At 44.0% G+C, this 14,608-nt stretch overlaps 1 protein-coding gene across 1 annotated transcript in view; it reads right to left on the reverse strand.

Moving 5' to 3' along the window:
* The window catches only part of LOC116990075 (butyrophilin-like protein 1), a 36,095-nt gene extending 26,233 nt beyond the window's left edge, over window positions 1-9,862 (reverse strand). The window contains exons 1-4 of the mRNA XM_033047612.1: window positions 9,512-9,862; window positions 7,919-8,016; window positions 6,523-6,605; window positions 3,879-4,226 (exon numbers count right to left, since the gene is read on the reverse strand). Coding sequence (XP_032903503.1) covers window positions 3,879-4,226; window positions 6,523-6,577 — 403 coding nt within the window. The 5' untranslated portion in view covers window positions 6,578-6,605; window positions 7,919-8,016; window positions 9,512-9,862. The remainder of the gene's footprint in view (window positions 1-3,878; window positions 4,227-6,522; window positions 6,606-7,918; window positions 8,017-9,511) is intronic.
* Window positions 9,863-14,608: the final 4,746 nt, after the last annotated feature.

Raw genomic sequence — 14,608 nt, forward strand, 5'->3', positions numbered from 1 at the left:
ATACCTATTTCAGTCTATACCGGTATATATACCAAAATATATATTTTTTAAAATTAGACTCTAATATTACTAATTATATTTGGGACTATAGATCACATAGAATCACAAAAAAACACTTATGTAAACCAAAAGAGGTCGGGGGACTTTCACTTCCGAATTTTATGTATTATTACTGGGCAGTGCATATTAAGAATATGATTTATTGGTTGGATAGTTCTACCCAACAGACAGAATGGATAAAAATGGAGAAGGAGGATTGCCATCCTTGTAATATAGGAACGATCCTCTTCACCCCAAAAAAACTGAATAACACAATATATAAGAAGAACCCAATTATATATGGTGCAATAAGAATTTGGAAACAAATAAAATTATCTTTAAAATTAAGAAATCTATCAATGCCAATAGCGAATAACCCTTTATTTAAACCATCTCTTATGGATAAGACATATAACCAATGGGAAAGTCTCGGAATTAGAAGGATCGGGGATATGTACAAAATGGGAAATCTACTATCATTCCAACAATTACAATTAAAATTTAAATTGAAAAACAACCAATATTTTAAATATCTTCAGATTTGCGATTTCATGAAAAAATACATACAAGGATATCAAAAAATAAACTCTTAAGTATTGGAAGAAGCAATGAATATTGAAGCTGACTCACAAAAATTAATATCATATTTATATAATAGTATTTTAAATATAGACCTACCATCGACAGAGGTACTTAGAGAAGAGTGGGAACGGGAACTAATGATAAAAATCACGAAGGTTACATGGGAAAAATACTTGATATATATTCACAAATGTTCGATTAATGCAAGACATAATCTAATTCAATTTAAAATTTTACATAGATTATATTATTCAAAAACAAGATTGAATAAATTCTATCCAAATATATCCCCCATTTGTGATAAAATGTTATCCCAAAACGCAACTATAACACACTCTTTTGCTTCCTGCATAAAACTTTATAGATTGTGGAATGATATTTTTGAAATATTTACAAAATTATTTAAGATAAGAATGGAACCTAATACTGAAATGATTATATTTGGAGTAATGGAAGATGGGAATAAATTGAACTCATCTCAAAATTTATTTTTTAATTATGGTTTAATAATAGCAAAGAAATTAATACTTAAATTTTGGAAAAATTTAAACAATACCAACGCTTAAAATGTGGATCGCAAGCATGTTGGACACCGCACATCTTGAGGAAATGCGATTCCTTCTAATAGATAAATCAGACCAATTCATAACGAGTTGGTCTCCATTTTTCGTCTTTTTGGAATCATATGGTGCAACACAATTGTAAAAACTAACTGTTTCAGGACTGGATGAGGGATGGTCAAGATTATAAATAATGATCTCCTTACTTCTTTTTTTTTAAATTTCTTACTCTCTTTTTCCTATTTTCTTTAACTTTCTTCTTTCATTCTTTTTTTCTCCTTTTTCACACACTATATATCTCACGTTTTTCTATCCTTTATTATCTAATTTCTTTTTCTTATTCTTCTTTATTATAATAACAAAAAATAAGAAGCTGTACATAAAATGTATTATGAAAATATATATTAGGCACTTTGGTGCCATACTACTAATAAAATAAAAAAATAAAAAAAGTCAAGAGAGTTTTATTGTCATGTGTCCCAGATAGGACAATGAAATTCTTACTTGCTGCAGCACAAGTGAATATGTAAACATAATACAGAACAGGAGATAAAAGTTCAGTGTCTATACCATATCTATACACAATAAATAAACAGATAAAATGCAATAGGCTGTTATTGTTCAGCCCGCTACCACCACCAGTTTAAATTCCATTTAGAATATTTATGGAGGACCAGGAAACCAAAAGCAAGAGTTACTCCAGGGAGTGATTCTGCGTTGGTTTTCAGCACTGGCAGCGAGGCAGCGAACGGTCAGCAATGGCGGCCAAATCTCCCACAATTCAAAGCGAGGTAGAAAGTGCCCAGCGCCAACCAGTTGCCATGGCAGTGCGCATGCGCAGAGCAGCCGATGATGTGCTGGCCATGGTTGTGCGCATGTGCAGGGGGGGAGGACGTGATGGCCGCAGCAATGCGCATGTGCAAGGCGGGCTGCCCTGCCGGCGGATGAGGAGCGAGCGGAGAGCGGGACCCGGACACGGATAGGGATGGCGGGCGGAGACGGAGAATGATAGAGAGGGGGACCCGCCCAGAGTTGAACGGCAGGTGGCCTGCCTTGGCCGGAGGTCCCCTAGATATCGAGGCCCAAGGCTTCAGCCTATGAAGCCTAGTGGTGAATCCGGCTCTGCGAGGCCTCGCTAGATCTCCAGGCCCGAAGATGAAGCTTGTCCAGCTTATAGGTAAATCCTGCCCTGCTGGGGCTTGAAGCGGTGGGAACACCCACGATTGTTGGTTGGGTCACCGGGTACCGCCACGTTACCACCCCATAATCTCGTTGTTACCTTCCCCTTCAGCTAACAATGATCCGCTCCACGTTTTACTTGAACCGCGTCCTCTTTGATTTATCGTTTTCACACCTTATACTTCCATATCTCTACACTCCTTCTCCCATGATTCTGAAGAAGAGTCTCGACCCGAAACGTCACCCATTCCTTCTCTCTACACATGCTGCCTGTCCCGCTGAGTAACTCCAGCAATGTTACAAAATTTTGAGATTTTAAAAATCAAGTCTGCAATTTATCCCATCAGATAAAGCATAAAAATAAGTTTAATTTGACACCTAATTCACTTTCATATCTCAAGTATTAAAAAAGTTATGGCCATTTTCATACTGGGAAATGAGCATCTTGTTCCCTATTGATTTTCTATGGACATAACAAAAAAGCTGTGATCGTGAACAGTCAAAAGCCCATAACTTTCTTAAAAATTAAGAGAACTGAATGAAATTTTCAGTTATCATAGATTGAAGCATTCTGAAACAAATATAAAATAATCTTACTTGGATGACCTGAAATTAAAGCATATAATTAGTTAGTTACCTAATTGTAGCTAATTTCAGACTTCAATTACTAGATCTAAACATCTATCCATTTCTTAATAAATGATTAACATTTTTAAATAGCCTAAATGTCCAAATAATATTCACAAATAATTCACAATAAAACATGATTTTTAAATCTCATTTACATTAATTTATAGACCAAATGGAAGGAATTTAGTGTTCAATTGCTGTAAATTAAAGTCCATTTTAAATCAGCTTTCCAGTGGGTCCCTGTGGAACGCGCTGGTTTAGAACGTTCACATTGCGGTAGATTTGTGCCTCAAATGCCCAGAAAAATACTGCGGGATATAATGGGGCCAAATTGAGCTACTCGCAATATTAAACTTTGTATAAAGGGATCTTTAGAAGCCCTTTTTAATGTAAAAATATACAGCCCACCTTCTGCTATTTGCTTTATGAGACCCTGCGGGTGCGGGTGTTTGCGGGTTCAGAGATTGATTTTTAAACTACTATAACTATTTTACGAGGCCTTTAAAACTAATAATAGCTTTTGCGACGGGGTCTTTCAGCGATTTTTCGTTAATAATTAACTAGGCTGAACATCTTCGATTTGAACAGCCTAGAGAAAATCGCGTTTTAAACCCGCCCCCTCTAAACGGCGCCAAAATCGCGCACACCCGTAGCGGGAGATATTCAACGACGCTTCAGGTAGGCTTTGCAACATACCTAGTTACTCCAGCATTTTGTGTCTACATTCGGTGTAAACCTATATCTGCAGTTCCTTCCTACACACAACCTCACCGTTGCCATTCCGTTCCAGGCACTGTCAACCCTTGAACTTCCCAGTAAAATGCCAGTGTGAGGGGCTGCTTACTGACATTCCCGGTGTAAACCTTGATGTAAACCAGAGGGACTCACCTTCAACCTGCAGCCGCAGCGCCTCCTGCTGACGGGACGTGGGGGTGCTGATGGAACACGTGTACATTCCAGCATCTGATACTTTCACCCTCTTCAGTTTAAGCGAGGCGTTTCCATGAGGAAACTCTTCCCGAAAGAGTTCCGTCCTCCCTCGATAAGCCTCGTCCTGCACCTCAGCTCTGTCCTGGCCGCTGGTGTATAAATGTACCGGTGACCCCGGGCTCGTTGTAAACCATCGGACCTCCAGAGCGTCCAGTGATGTATCCGGTACCTTCTGACATTCCAATAGGGCATCTTCACCCACCATGGCCACCACCGGATAGTCCGGCACAATCACATAGAACTCCTCTAGAAAATACAATGGTTAAACTTCAGAATATTTGTAGAATCAAGAAAGTAAATGTGATTATTTTGTTATAGTTTGGAACTCTTCCAAATATCATTGGTCTGGACATATTGCTCATATGAAAGAATCAATACATAATGAAATCTGCTGCCATATATTTTACACCTGAAACCTCAACTATTCCTCTGCCTGACCCAGTGAGTTGTTCCAGCATTTTGTGTCTGCCTTCGGTATAAACTCGCCTCTGCAGTTCAATAGCCATATATTCTTGTGTACTTTCCTTTCCCACCAATTAAACAGGTCAGGGGAACACAGAATACACTGCTTTCACTCTCCCACACACCAAGGAATCAAGCAGGTTGAAAAATGTCCTTTAAAGAACAAATCTGCTGCCCTTCCCCAGTCTGTGACTGCATGTATTCCCCAGACACGCAGCAATGTTGTACACTTTGATCCATAATCTGAAATGCCCCTCCCCCCCCTCCCCTCCGTCAACTTGGTTCAGAGGCAAATGGAGATGGGCATTAAATGCTGGCATTGTCAGTAATGCCCATGTCTTGTAAATTAATGCCATTTCAGAGTGGAAATTGTTTAAACACAGATTCACATTTAAACACAATTGTGATTCGAATGCAGCCACAAACACTGAACAAGAAATGTTTCTGGATTCACTTCAAATCATTCATGACTTTGTAAACCCAATGAAAGCCTGACTTCTCCTCTACTTGAGTCACTTCAGTAGCAGAGCTCACAATATGAGCTGACACTTCAGTGACCGTTGCAGGTGGGGTCTGGTTCAAGATACTCTGAATCCAGCACTTGTGGTGGAATGGAACAGCTCAGAACATTATTTAATGAGCAAGGAGTTCTCCCAGGGTCCCGGCCAACATCCCCCCACCAAGATACAGACTCTCTACACATGACTGAGTACAAATGGCAGACAGGTTTGCATGGACAGTTGGATTATCTTTCCTTGAAGTCAATTTGAATCTGTTAACTGAAGATTCACGCAGGATATTGAGAACTGGGTAACCCAGATAAGAACTGATCATCAGTGTGATGTGAGGTTTAAATATTTAGGAGAGAAATGGTGAATTGGGAGGCATGCAGTCTCTTCCCAGCTTTAAGTGCTGGAACTGTGGTGATAATGAGAGGAAAGAACCCTGTGGATGGTGGAAATCGGAAACGGGAAATGCCAGCTAGTGTGTGAATGGCAAGTACAGGCCTGATGTGTCCACACTCTGCAGTAACACACGCCACGTGGAGCTGTGTAGTAGAGGCTGCTGAATGCCATGGAAACAGACAGTATAATAATGCAAATAGATCCTTCATGGAGAGAGCAGATTGGGAGAGGTAGGAAAATGGTTGGTGCGACTGTTCAATTGGAAATGGCCAGCATATAATTAGAGTCATAGAGTCGTAGAGTGATACTGTGTGGAAATAGGTCATTCACCCCAACTTGCCCACACTGGTCAACATGTCCCAGCTACACTAGTCTCACCTGCCCGCCTTTGGTCAATATCCCTCCAAACCTGTCCAATCCATGTGCCACACCTGTCCTATCAATGTAACACAGCTGTCCTATCCATGTACCACACCTGTCCTATCCATGTAACACACCTGTCCTATCCATGTACCACACCTGTCCTATCCATGTACCACACCTGTCCTATCCATGTAACACACCTGTCCTATCCATGTAACACACCTGTCCTATCCATGTAACACACCTGTCCTATCCATGTAACACACCTGTTCTATCCATGTAACACACCTGCTCTATCCATGTAACACACCTGGCCTATCCATGTACCACACCTGACCTATCCAGGTAAGAATATAGAAATTGAAGAGTATTTGCCAACCTGAGCACATCCCAACAGGCGTCAGTAGACATTTGGTGCCAAGGGAAGTGTCATCACGGTTGTGATGCAGGAAGCCAAATGTACAAGTTCACACATGCAGCAACGTGATAGCAACAAGATATTTGCTTTCAGTGACACTGCTGAAGGACAAACAATATTCAGGCAGCCGAACACGTTCCTCTTCAGGGGACATGCTCTTCGGGTCAACAGTTTCATCACAACTAAAGACAGTAGCTAAAACAGAGCAGCATCATCAGCCTAAAGCTGTGCTCATGGCTCAGCAAGGGCTTTGAATCTACCATGTCCGACTTGACCCATGCGGCTGCTGACTGTCCCGTTTCCGCCCAGTCTCAACTCATGCAAGACTAGACCGAGTGTGCAAACTACTGAACAAGGCACGATTGACTCTTGCAGTGACTATTCCACAGCTTACCCATCATTGCTGTCTGGAGAAGTAGGATCAGTACAATCCTGTGTCTTCCCTTCATCTTGGGATGAAATCACGGCACAGTTTGTCTTGAAGGGAGAAAGCCGATTAACATTGAATAAAAGGAGCATCACTAGAGTATTGACATGAATATTATTCATAGTAAGGATTTAATTTGCTGTTATTTTAACTGGTACATCCATTCACAAGAAATCAGTTATCGAGATTAGCAAAAACATACACAAACTGAAATTTCACTCACCAAAATTGCACTGCTTAATTCCTGGACTGACAGTTTACCTGGGATTTGTTCCATGTGCATTGGTATCATTATTAGCTTTGGTAGGAGTTTGCAAAGATATTTTACGTAAATGGACTTTACAATTTGTTTCAGCAAAGGCAGATAATTGAGCCAATTTTCACCGTTCCTGCTAGGAAACAGCCGGGGAGGAGGGACGGGGACGGGGGGGTGAGGAAAGAGCTGGGGGGGGGAGGGGGGTGGGTGTGAGGATGAGAGCTGGGGGTGGGGGGTGAGGAAAGAGCTGGTGGGGGGTAGGGGGTGAGGAAAAGAGCTGGGGGGGGTGAGAGAGAGAGCTGGGGGGGGGGGTGAGGAGGAAGCTTGGGGGGTTGAGGAGAGAGCTGGAGGGGGTGAGGAGAGAGCTGGGGGGGTTGAGGAGAGAGCTGGGGGGGGGGTGTTAGAGGAGAGCGAACCTGGGGGGGGGGGGTTGAGAAGAGAGCTGGGGGGGGTGTTGAGGATGAGAGCTGGGTGGGGGGGTGTGAGGAGAGAGCCGGGGGGTGTGTGAAGGAGAGCTTGAGAGGGAGGGGGGATAGCAGTGGACAATGGCTGAAAATATTCTCCATTGTGTGAGCGCAGTGAGAAGTCAGAGGTACAGAGGGGAGACTGCAAGATACTCGAATCAGGTGCAACAACAATCTGTTGGGGGGGGAGGGGGAGGGGGGGGTAAAGGGGAGAAGATTGTCCATGGTTCAAGTCGAGACGAACATTAAAACGAAGTGGAAGGGAAGATAGCCGATGTTCAGAGGAAAGAGAGAGGGGTGAGACAGGACCCCCTTAGTGGGCTGAGAAGAGGTGCAAGTTGATGAGCAGATGGGGAGGGGAGAGTGACATCACTGGACGGTGATCAGCAGGAACACAGAGGAACCAGTGCCGGAATGTGTTACAGAAGGGCAATCATATGGAGAGGTGAAGGAAGGGCAGATAGTAGCAGCTGGGGGAGAGGATTCGGTGGGTGAAATGTGGGAAGTTGGCAGATGGAATCAGGAGGGGAGGAAATTAAACTGGGTGATGAGGAAATGGAGGGGCAGTTTCGGGAAAGGCGATATAAATGGAATGAAGGGAGGTGGTTAGGATGGAGGTCGGAAACACTGCTGTGAGGGTTACCTGATATTAGAATGTGGATGTCCATTCCACTGTGGGCAACGCAATGGTCAATGAGGTAGACACAACATGCTGGAGAAACTCAGCGGATGAGGCAGCATCTATGGAGAGGAACAATTCAGACTGAAGAAGGGTCTCGAGCGGAAACGTCGCCAATTCCTTCTCTCCATAGATGCTGCCTCACCCGCTGAGTTTCTCCAGCATTTTGTGTCTACCTTCGATTTTACCCACATCTGCTGTTCTTTCTTGGACAACGAGGTGTTGCCTCTCTAGTTCTCATTGCACTATCCTACATCCAATGGACAATTTACACTTATACCAAGACAATTAACCAACAACGCTTTTGGAGTGTGGATCTCGGTGAAACCCCACGCGGTCACGGGGAGAAGGTACAAACTCCGTACAGACAGTAATATAGAAAATAGGTGCAGGAGTAGGCCATTCGGCCCTTCGAGCCTGCACCGCCATTCAATATGATCATGGCTGATCATCCAACTCAGTATCCTGTACCTGCCTTCTCTCCATACCCCCTGATCCCTTTAGCCACAAGGGCCACATCTAACTCCCTCTTAAATATAGCCAACGAACTGGCCTCAACTACCTTGTGCGGCAGAGAATTCCAGAGATTCACCACTCTCTGTGTAAAAAATGTTTTCCTCATCTCGGTCCTAAAAGATTTCCCCCTTATCCTTAAACCGCTTGTTCTGGACTTCCCCAACATCGGAAACAATCTTCCTTCATCTAGCCTGTCCAACCCCTTAAGAATTTTGTAAGTTTCTATAAGATCCCCCCTCAATCAGTACAAACCGAGTCTATCCAATCTTTCTTCATATGAAAGTCCTGCCATCTCAGGAATCAGTCTGGTGAACCTTCTCTGTACTCCCTCTATGGCAAGAATGTCTTTCCTCAGATTAGGAGACCAAAACTGTACACAATACTCCAGGTGTGGTCTCACCAAGACCCTGTACCCGTAGTCAGGATCGAACCCGGGTCTCTGGCGCCGTGAGGCAGCAACTCTACCGTGCCGCCGATGTAGAGGAAGCTCCTCCTTTTCCCACCTATCCAGCTTTTACGGTTTCGGCAGGAGTTTAAAAATCAGATCCGTTTCTTCCCACTCTCGCATCTCCGGCCGCGCTCGGTGTTCGGGTGTTCGCCGCCGGCCCAGAGTTTCACACAGTGGAGCAGCAAGTTCCCTTCTTGCAATCGCGGCCACATCCCGCCCGCCCGCCCGTCACATACAGAATGTGACCACTGGGATTAAACAAATCCCGGTGACCGGCCAGCTCTCCCGATGTGTCACCGACAGCCGCCTCCCTCCCTCCCTGACCCGCACCGGCTCCCGAGCGACCAGACTTCGGAAACCTACCGGGGCCTGGGACCGAGCCGTGCCCGGAAACCTACCGGGGCCTGGGACCGAGCCGTGCCCGGAAACCTACCGGGGCCTGGGACCGAGACGTGCCCCGGGGGCAGTGGGCCGGGCCGGGCCGGGACAGCGGGGATTCCCTTTCACCGAATGCCGCTGGCAAACGGGTGAGTGATCGATCGCTTTGTCCCAGCGGCTCCGGCGCCGTGAGTTGTCCCGGAGACCCCACTCACCTGATCAATCCCCGGCCGGCGCGGCCGCTTCCCCTCCCTCCCTCCCTCCGGCCGGGACCCTCCTTACCCCCGGGGGCCGAGTCTGTCACCGGCGCCCAGCAACAGCGCGGAGTAAAGGAACCGGCGTCAGACAGAGCGCTTTCTTCAGCCTGGAGTCCGGGACTCCCGCAGGGGAACAGCGGCCGCCGGGGGAGACAGAGACAGAGACAGAGAGAGGTTGAAATCCTCGCAAGTTTTCATCTAATGGAAGCCAGAAATGGAGAATGTGAAACAGGGTGAGGCTTCCTCAATGCGGGCCGGAATCTTGCTAAACTGGTTCTTGTTGATCACTGGCTGCGCAAACACCTCATCAAGTCAAGTCAAGTCAAGTCAAGTCAAGTCAAGTCTATTCGTCACATACACATAGAAACATAGAAACATAGAAATTAGGTGCAGGAGTAGGCCATTCGGCCCTTCGAGCCTGCACCGCCATTCAATATGATCATGGCTGATCATCCAACTCAGTATCCCGTACCTGCCTTCTCTCCATACCCTCTGATCCCCTTAGCCACAAGGGCCACATCTAACTCCTTCTTAAATATAGCCAATGAACTGGCCTCGACTACCCTCTGTGGCAGGGAGTTCCAGAGATTCACCACTCTCTGTGTGAAAAAAGTTCTTCTCATCTCGGTTTTAAAGGATTTCCCCCCTTATCCTTAAGCTGTGACCCCTTGTCCTGGACTTCCCCAACATCGGGAGCAATCTTCCTGCATCTAGCCTGTCCAACCCCTTAAGAATTTTGTAAGTTTCTATAAGATCCCCTCTCAATCTCCTAAATTCTAGAGAGTATAAACCAAGTCTATCCAGTCTTTCTTCATAAGACAGTCCTGACATCCCAGGAATCAGTCTGGTGAACCTTCTCTGCACTCCCTCTATGGCAATAATGTCCTTCCTCAGATTTGGAGACCAAAACTGTACGCAATACTCAGGTGTGGTCTCACCAAGACCCTGTACAACTGCAGTAGAACCTCCCTGCTCCTATACTCAAATCCTTTTGCTATGAAAGCTAACATACCATTCGCTTTCTTCACTGCCTGCTGCACCTGCATGCCCACTTTCAATGACTGGTGTACCATGACACCCAGGTCTCGCTGCATCTCCCCTTTTCCCTAGTCGGCCACCATTTAGATAATAGTCTGCTTTCCTGTTTTTGCCACCAAAATGGATAACCTCACATTTATCCACATTATACTGCATCTGCCAAACATTTGCCCACTCACCCAGCCTATCCAAGTCACCTTGCAGTCTCCAAGCATCCTCCTCACAGCTAACACTGCCCCCCAGCTTCGTGTCATCCGCAAACTTGGAGATATTGCCTTCAATTCCCTCATCCAGATCATTAATATATATTGTAAATAGCTGGGGTCCCAGCACTGAGCCTTGCGGTACCCCACTAGTCACTGCCTGCCATTGTGAAAAGGACCCGTTTACTCCTACTCTTTGCTTCCTGTTTGCCAGCCAGTTCTCTATCCACATCAATACTGAACCCCCAATGCCGTGTGCTTTAAGTTTGTAAACTAATCTCTTATGTGGGACCTTGTCGAAAGCCTTCTGGAAGTCCAGATACACCACATCCACTGGTTCTCCCCTATCCACGCTACTAGTTACATCCTCGAAAAATTCTATAAGATTCGTCAGACATGATTTACCTTTTGTAAATCCATGCTGACTTTGTCCAATGATTTCACCACTTTCCAAATGTGCTGCTATCCATCTTTAATAACTGACTCTAGCAGTTTCCCCACTACCGATGTTAGACTAACTGGTCTGTAATTCCCCGTTTTCTCTCTCCCTCCCTTCTTAAAAAGTGGGGTTACGTTTGCTACCCGCCAATCCTCAGGAACTACTCCAGAATCTAAAGAGTTTTGAAAGATTATTACTAATGCATCCACTATTACACACACGAGATGTGCAATAATATGATGAGTGGCAAATGCTCGCGGACTTTGTTCAAAAACAAACTACAAACACAATGGAACAGAATCAGTCATTGCATATTTGTGGGAGAAAAAAAGAAAAAAACAGCAATGTTAAAAAGACACCACACAACAGTAAATTGGGACAGTAAGTTAGTCCCTGGTGACACAGGAGTTTACTGTCCTAATGGCCTCTGGGAAGAAACTCCTTCCCATCCTCTGTTTTCCCAGCATGGCACAGCAGGATAGTAAAAGCTTCTTTAGGTATGTGAAGAGGTGAATATTAGTTAAGACCATAGTTGGACCCTTGAAGACTGAAAAAGGTGAATTTATTACGGGGAACAAGGAAATGGCAGATGAGTTGAACAGGTAATATTCTCAAGATCAGAACTTTAATATTATTGTATTATATGCTGTAAGTCTGTAACAGATAGGTAAAGAAATTACAATATCTAGCAAAAGACCAAGTCTTTATGGAGAAGATCAGTTGCTAGCTGGTACATTGGCATATCATCATCAGTAGCATCATCATACTCCTCAGATTGTAACTCTGTACACCTTGTTTTTCCTCAACTTTTCAATGTTGGCATTGTAAACTACAAGTTTTTGCTCTTCAAACCGCACATGACATGCCTTTCTGCCCACTACTTTCCCATTAAGAATGTCTTGTAGATCATCACATTTGGAATTGTCCAAATTCAGATAATCTCTGCGAATGCTGTCTAAATCAGTCTCTTTTGCTGGGCATTTGGATTGACAATTTTGCATTTCTTCTTCGGAGACATCTGTTTAAAATGTAAAGAAAAAAACCCACTGAACAGCATTAACAGAAACAAGTTATTATTTGCAGTTTTCGAAAAAAGGTAGAAATTATACCTTTAGGCACAATACATCTGACTAAAACTGGAGTCTGGATATTTAGTATGAAAATATTGATCATGGATAGACAATAACACTAAATATAGATTTAGATGTACTTATGACATGAATTTGCAAAAAAATAATGGATTTGATTGTTTCTGGAATGTGATCGATTGGAATGTTGCCGTTGCCATAAATATAAGCCCATATCGGCAGGCACGACATGGCCGATTCGTATGGGGGCTAAATAACATTTTTGCTTCATAAGATTAAAATGAAATAAGTTAAATCTTTCATCAGGATAAACATTTCTATTGCTGTTAGACCTGTTCAATATTTTCAGTATTTTGGAGACATAGAAAATAGGTGCAGGAGGAGGCCATTGAGCCCTTCGAGCCAGCACCGCCATTCAATGTAATTATGGCTGATCATCCAACTCAGTATCCTGTACCTGCCTTCTCTCCATACCCCCTGACCCCCTTTAGCCACAAGGGACACATCTAACTCCCTCTTAAATATAGCCAATGAACTGGTCTCAACTATCTTCTGTGGCAGAGAATTCCACAGATTCACCACTCTCTGTGTGAAAAATGTTTTTCTCATCTCGGTCCTAAAAGATTTCCCTTGTCTTGGACTTCCCCAACATCGGGAACAATCTTCCTGCATCTAGCCTGTCCAACCCCGTAGGAATCTTGTAAGTTTTTATAATATCCCCCATCAATCTTCTAAATTCTAGCGAGTACAAGCCGAGTCTATCCAGTCTTTCTTCATATGAAAGTCCTGACATCCCAGGAATCAGTCTGGTGAACCTTCTCTGTACTCCCTCTATGGCAGGAATGTCTTTCCTCAGATTTGGAGACCAAAACTGTATGCAATACTCCAGGTGTGGTCTCACCAAGACCCTGTACAACTGCAGTAGAATCTCCCTGCTCCTATACTCAAATCCTTTTGCTATGAATGCTAACATTCTTCACTGCCTGCTGCAACTGCATGCCTACTTTCAATGACTGGTGTACCATGACACCCAGGTCTCGTTGCATCTCCCCTTTTCCTAATTGGCCACCATTCAGATATAAGTCTACTTTCCTGTTTTTGCCACCAAAGTGGATAACCTCACATTTATCCACATTATACTGCATCTGCCATGCATTTGCCCACTCACCCAACCTATCCAAGTCACCTTGCAGCCTCCTCACAGCTAACACTGCCCCCCAGCTTCGTGTCATCCGCAAACTTGGAGATGTTGCATTCAATTCCCACAATTTTGCATTTTTATTTCAGACTTTTTACCAACTGCAGTTTTTTGCCTTTCCATATATCATCTCATTCAATCCAGGTAGCATCCTGGTGAATCTCTTCAGCACCTTCTCCACATCCTTCCAGTAATGTAGTAATTAGAACTGCACACTATATTCCAAATGTGGCTGAACCAAATATTTACACAGTTGCAACACGATGTCTATACAGAAGACGCAAACCGATTAAAACCAGAATGTCGTATGTCTTTTTACCCTGAATGTGGCCACTTTCAAAAGTTAAGAGTGTCAAGTGTGTTTCATTTCCATGTGTACCGATAACAGAACAATAAAATTCTTAATTGCAGCAGCGGACAGGCCTGTAAAACCCTGTACTCATGGATACCAAACCAAAAGTTAAATAAATAAATAAAAACAATATCAGTGCAAAAAAGCCCAAAGTCCTTAGTGTGACCAAGACTGTTCTAGATCATAGTCTCGTTGGTGCTTTTGTAATATTCAAGAGCCTGGTGGTTTTGGGAAGAAGCTATTCTTAAACCTGGTGGTCATGGTTTTCAGAATCATACTCCTCCTTTCTGATGGCAGGAAATAAATGAGAGCATGGAAGATTTCCACAAAGACTTCAGTTGGTCTAAGGTAGACAAAAATGCTGGAGAAACTCAGCGGGTGCAGCAGCATCTATGGAGCGAAGGAAATAGGCAACGTTTCGGGACGAAACCCTTGTTCAGACTGATGGAGTTGGTCTACGCAGCATTTGAGAAAATGGCCAGGTACAATATCAGGACTTGACACTTTTCAAAGGTTCACCATCCTGAAGGGTCTCTGCAGGCGTTGGCCTCAGTGACTGAGATAACCATGCCACCAGGGGCTATGGCGACCCAAGAAGGCACATCAGTGTTCTTCCTTTTGAACAGATTGAGCCAATTCAGGAGCTCCACAATTCCATCAATTTGTGTCATCTGCAAGTCATACGAAGAGAAATTAATCAGTGAACATAAAGGGTTAGCAAAGCGATATTACCTGTT

The sequence above is a fragment of the Amblyraja radiata genome, chromosome 30, assembly GCF_010909765.2.
Source record: "Amblyraja radiata isolate CabotCenter1 chromosome 30, sAmbRad1.1.pri, whole genome shotgun sequence".
In the NCBI taxonomy this organism is placed as follows: Eukaryota; Metazoa; Chordata; class Chondrichthyes; order Rajiformes; family Rajidae; genus Amblyraja; species Amblyraja radiata.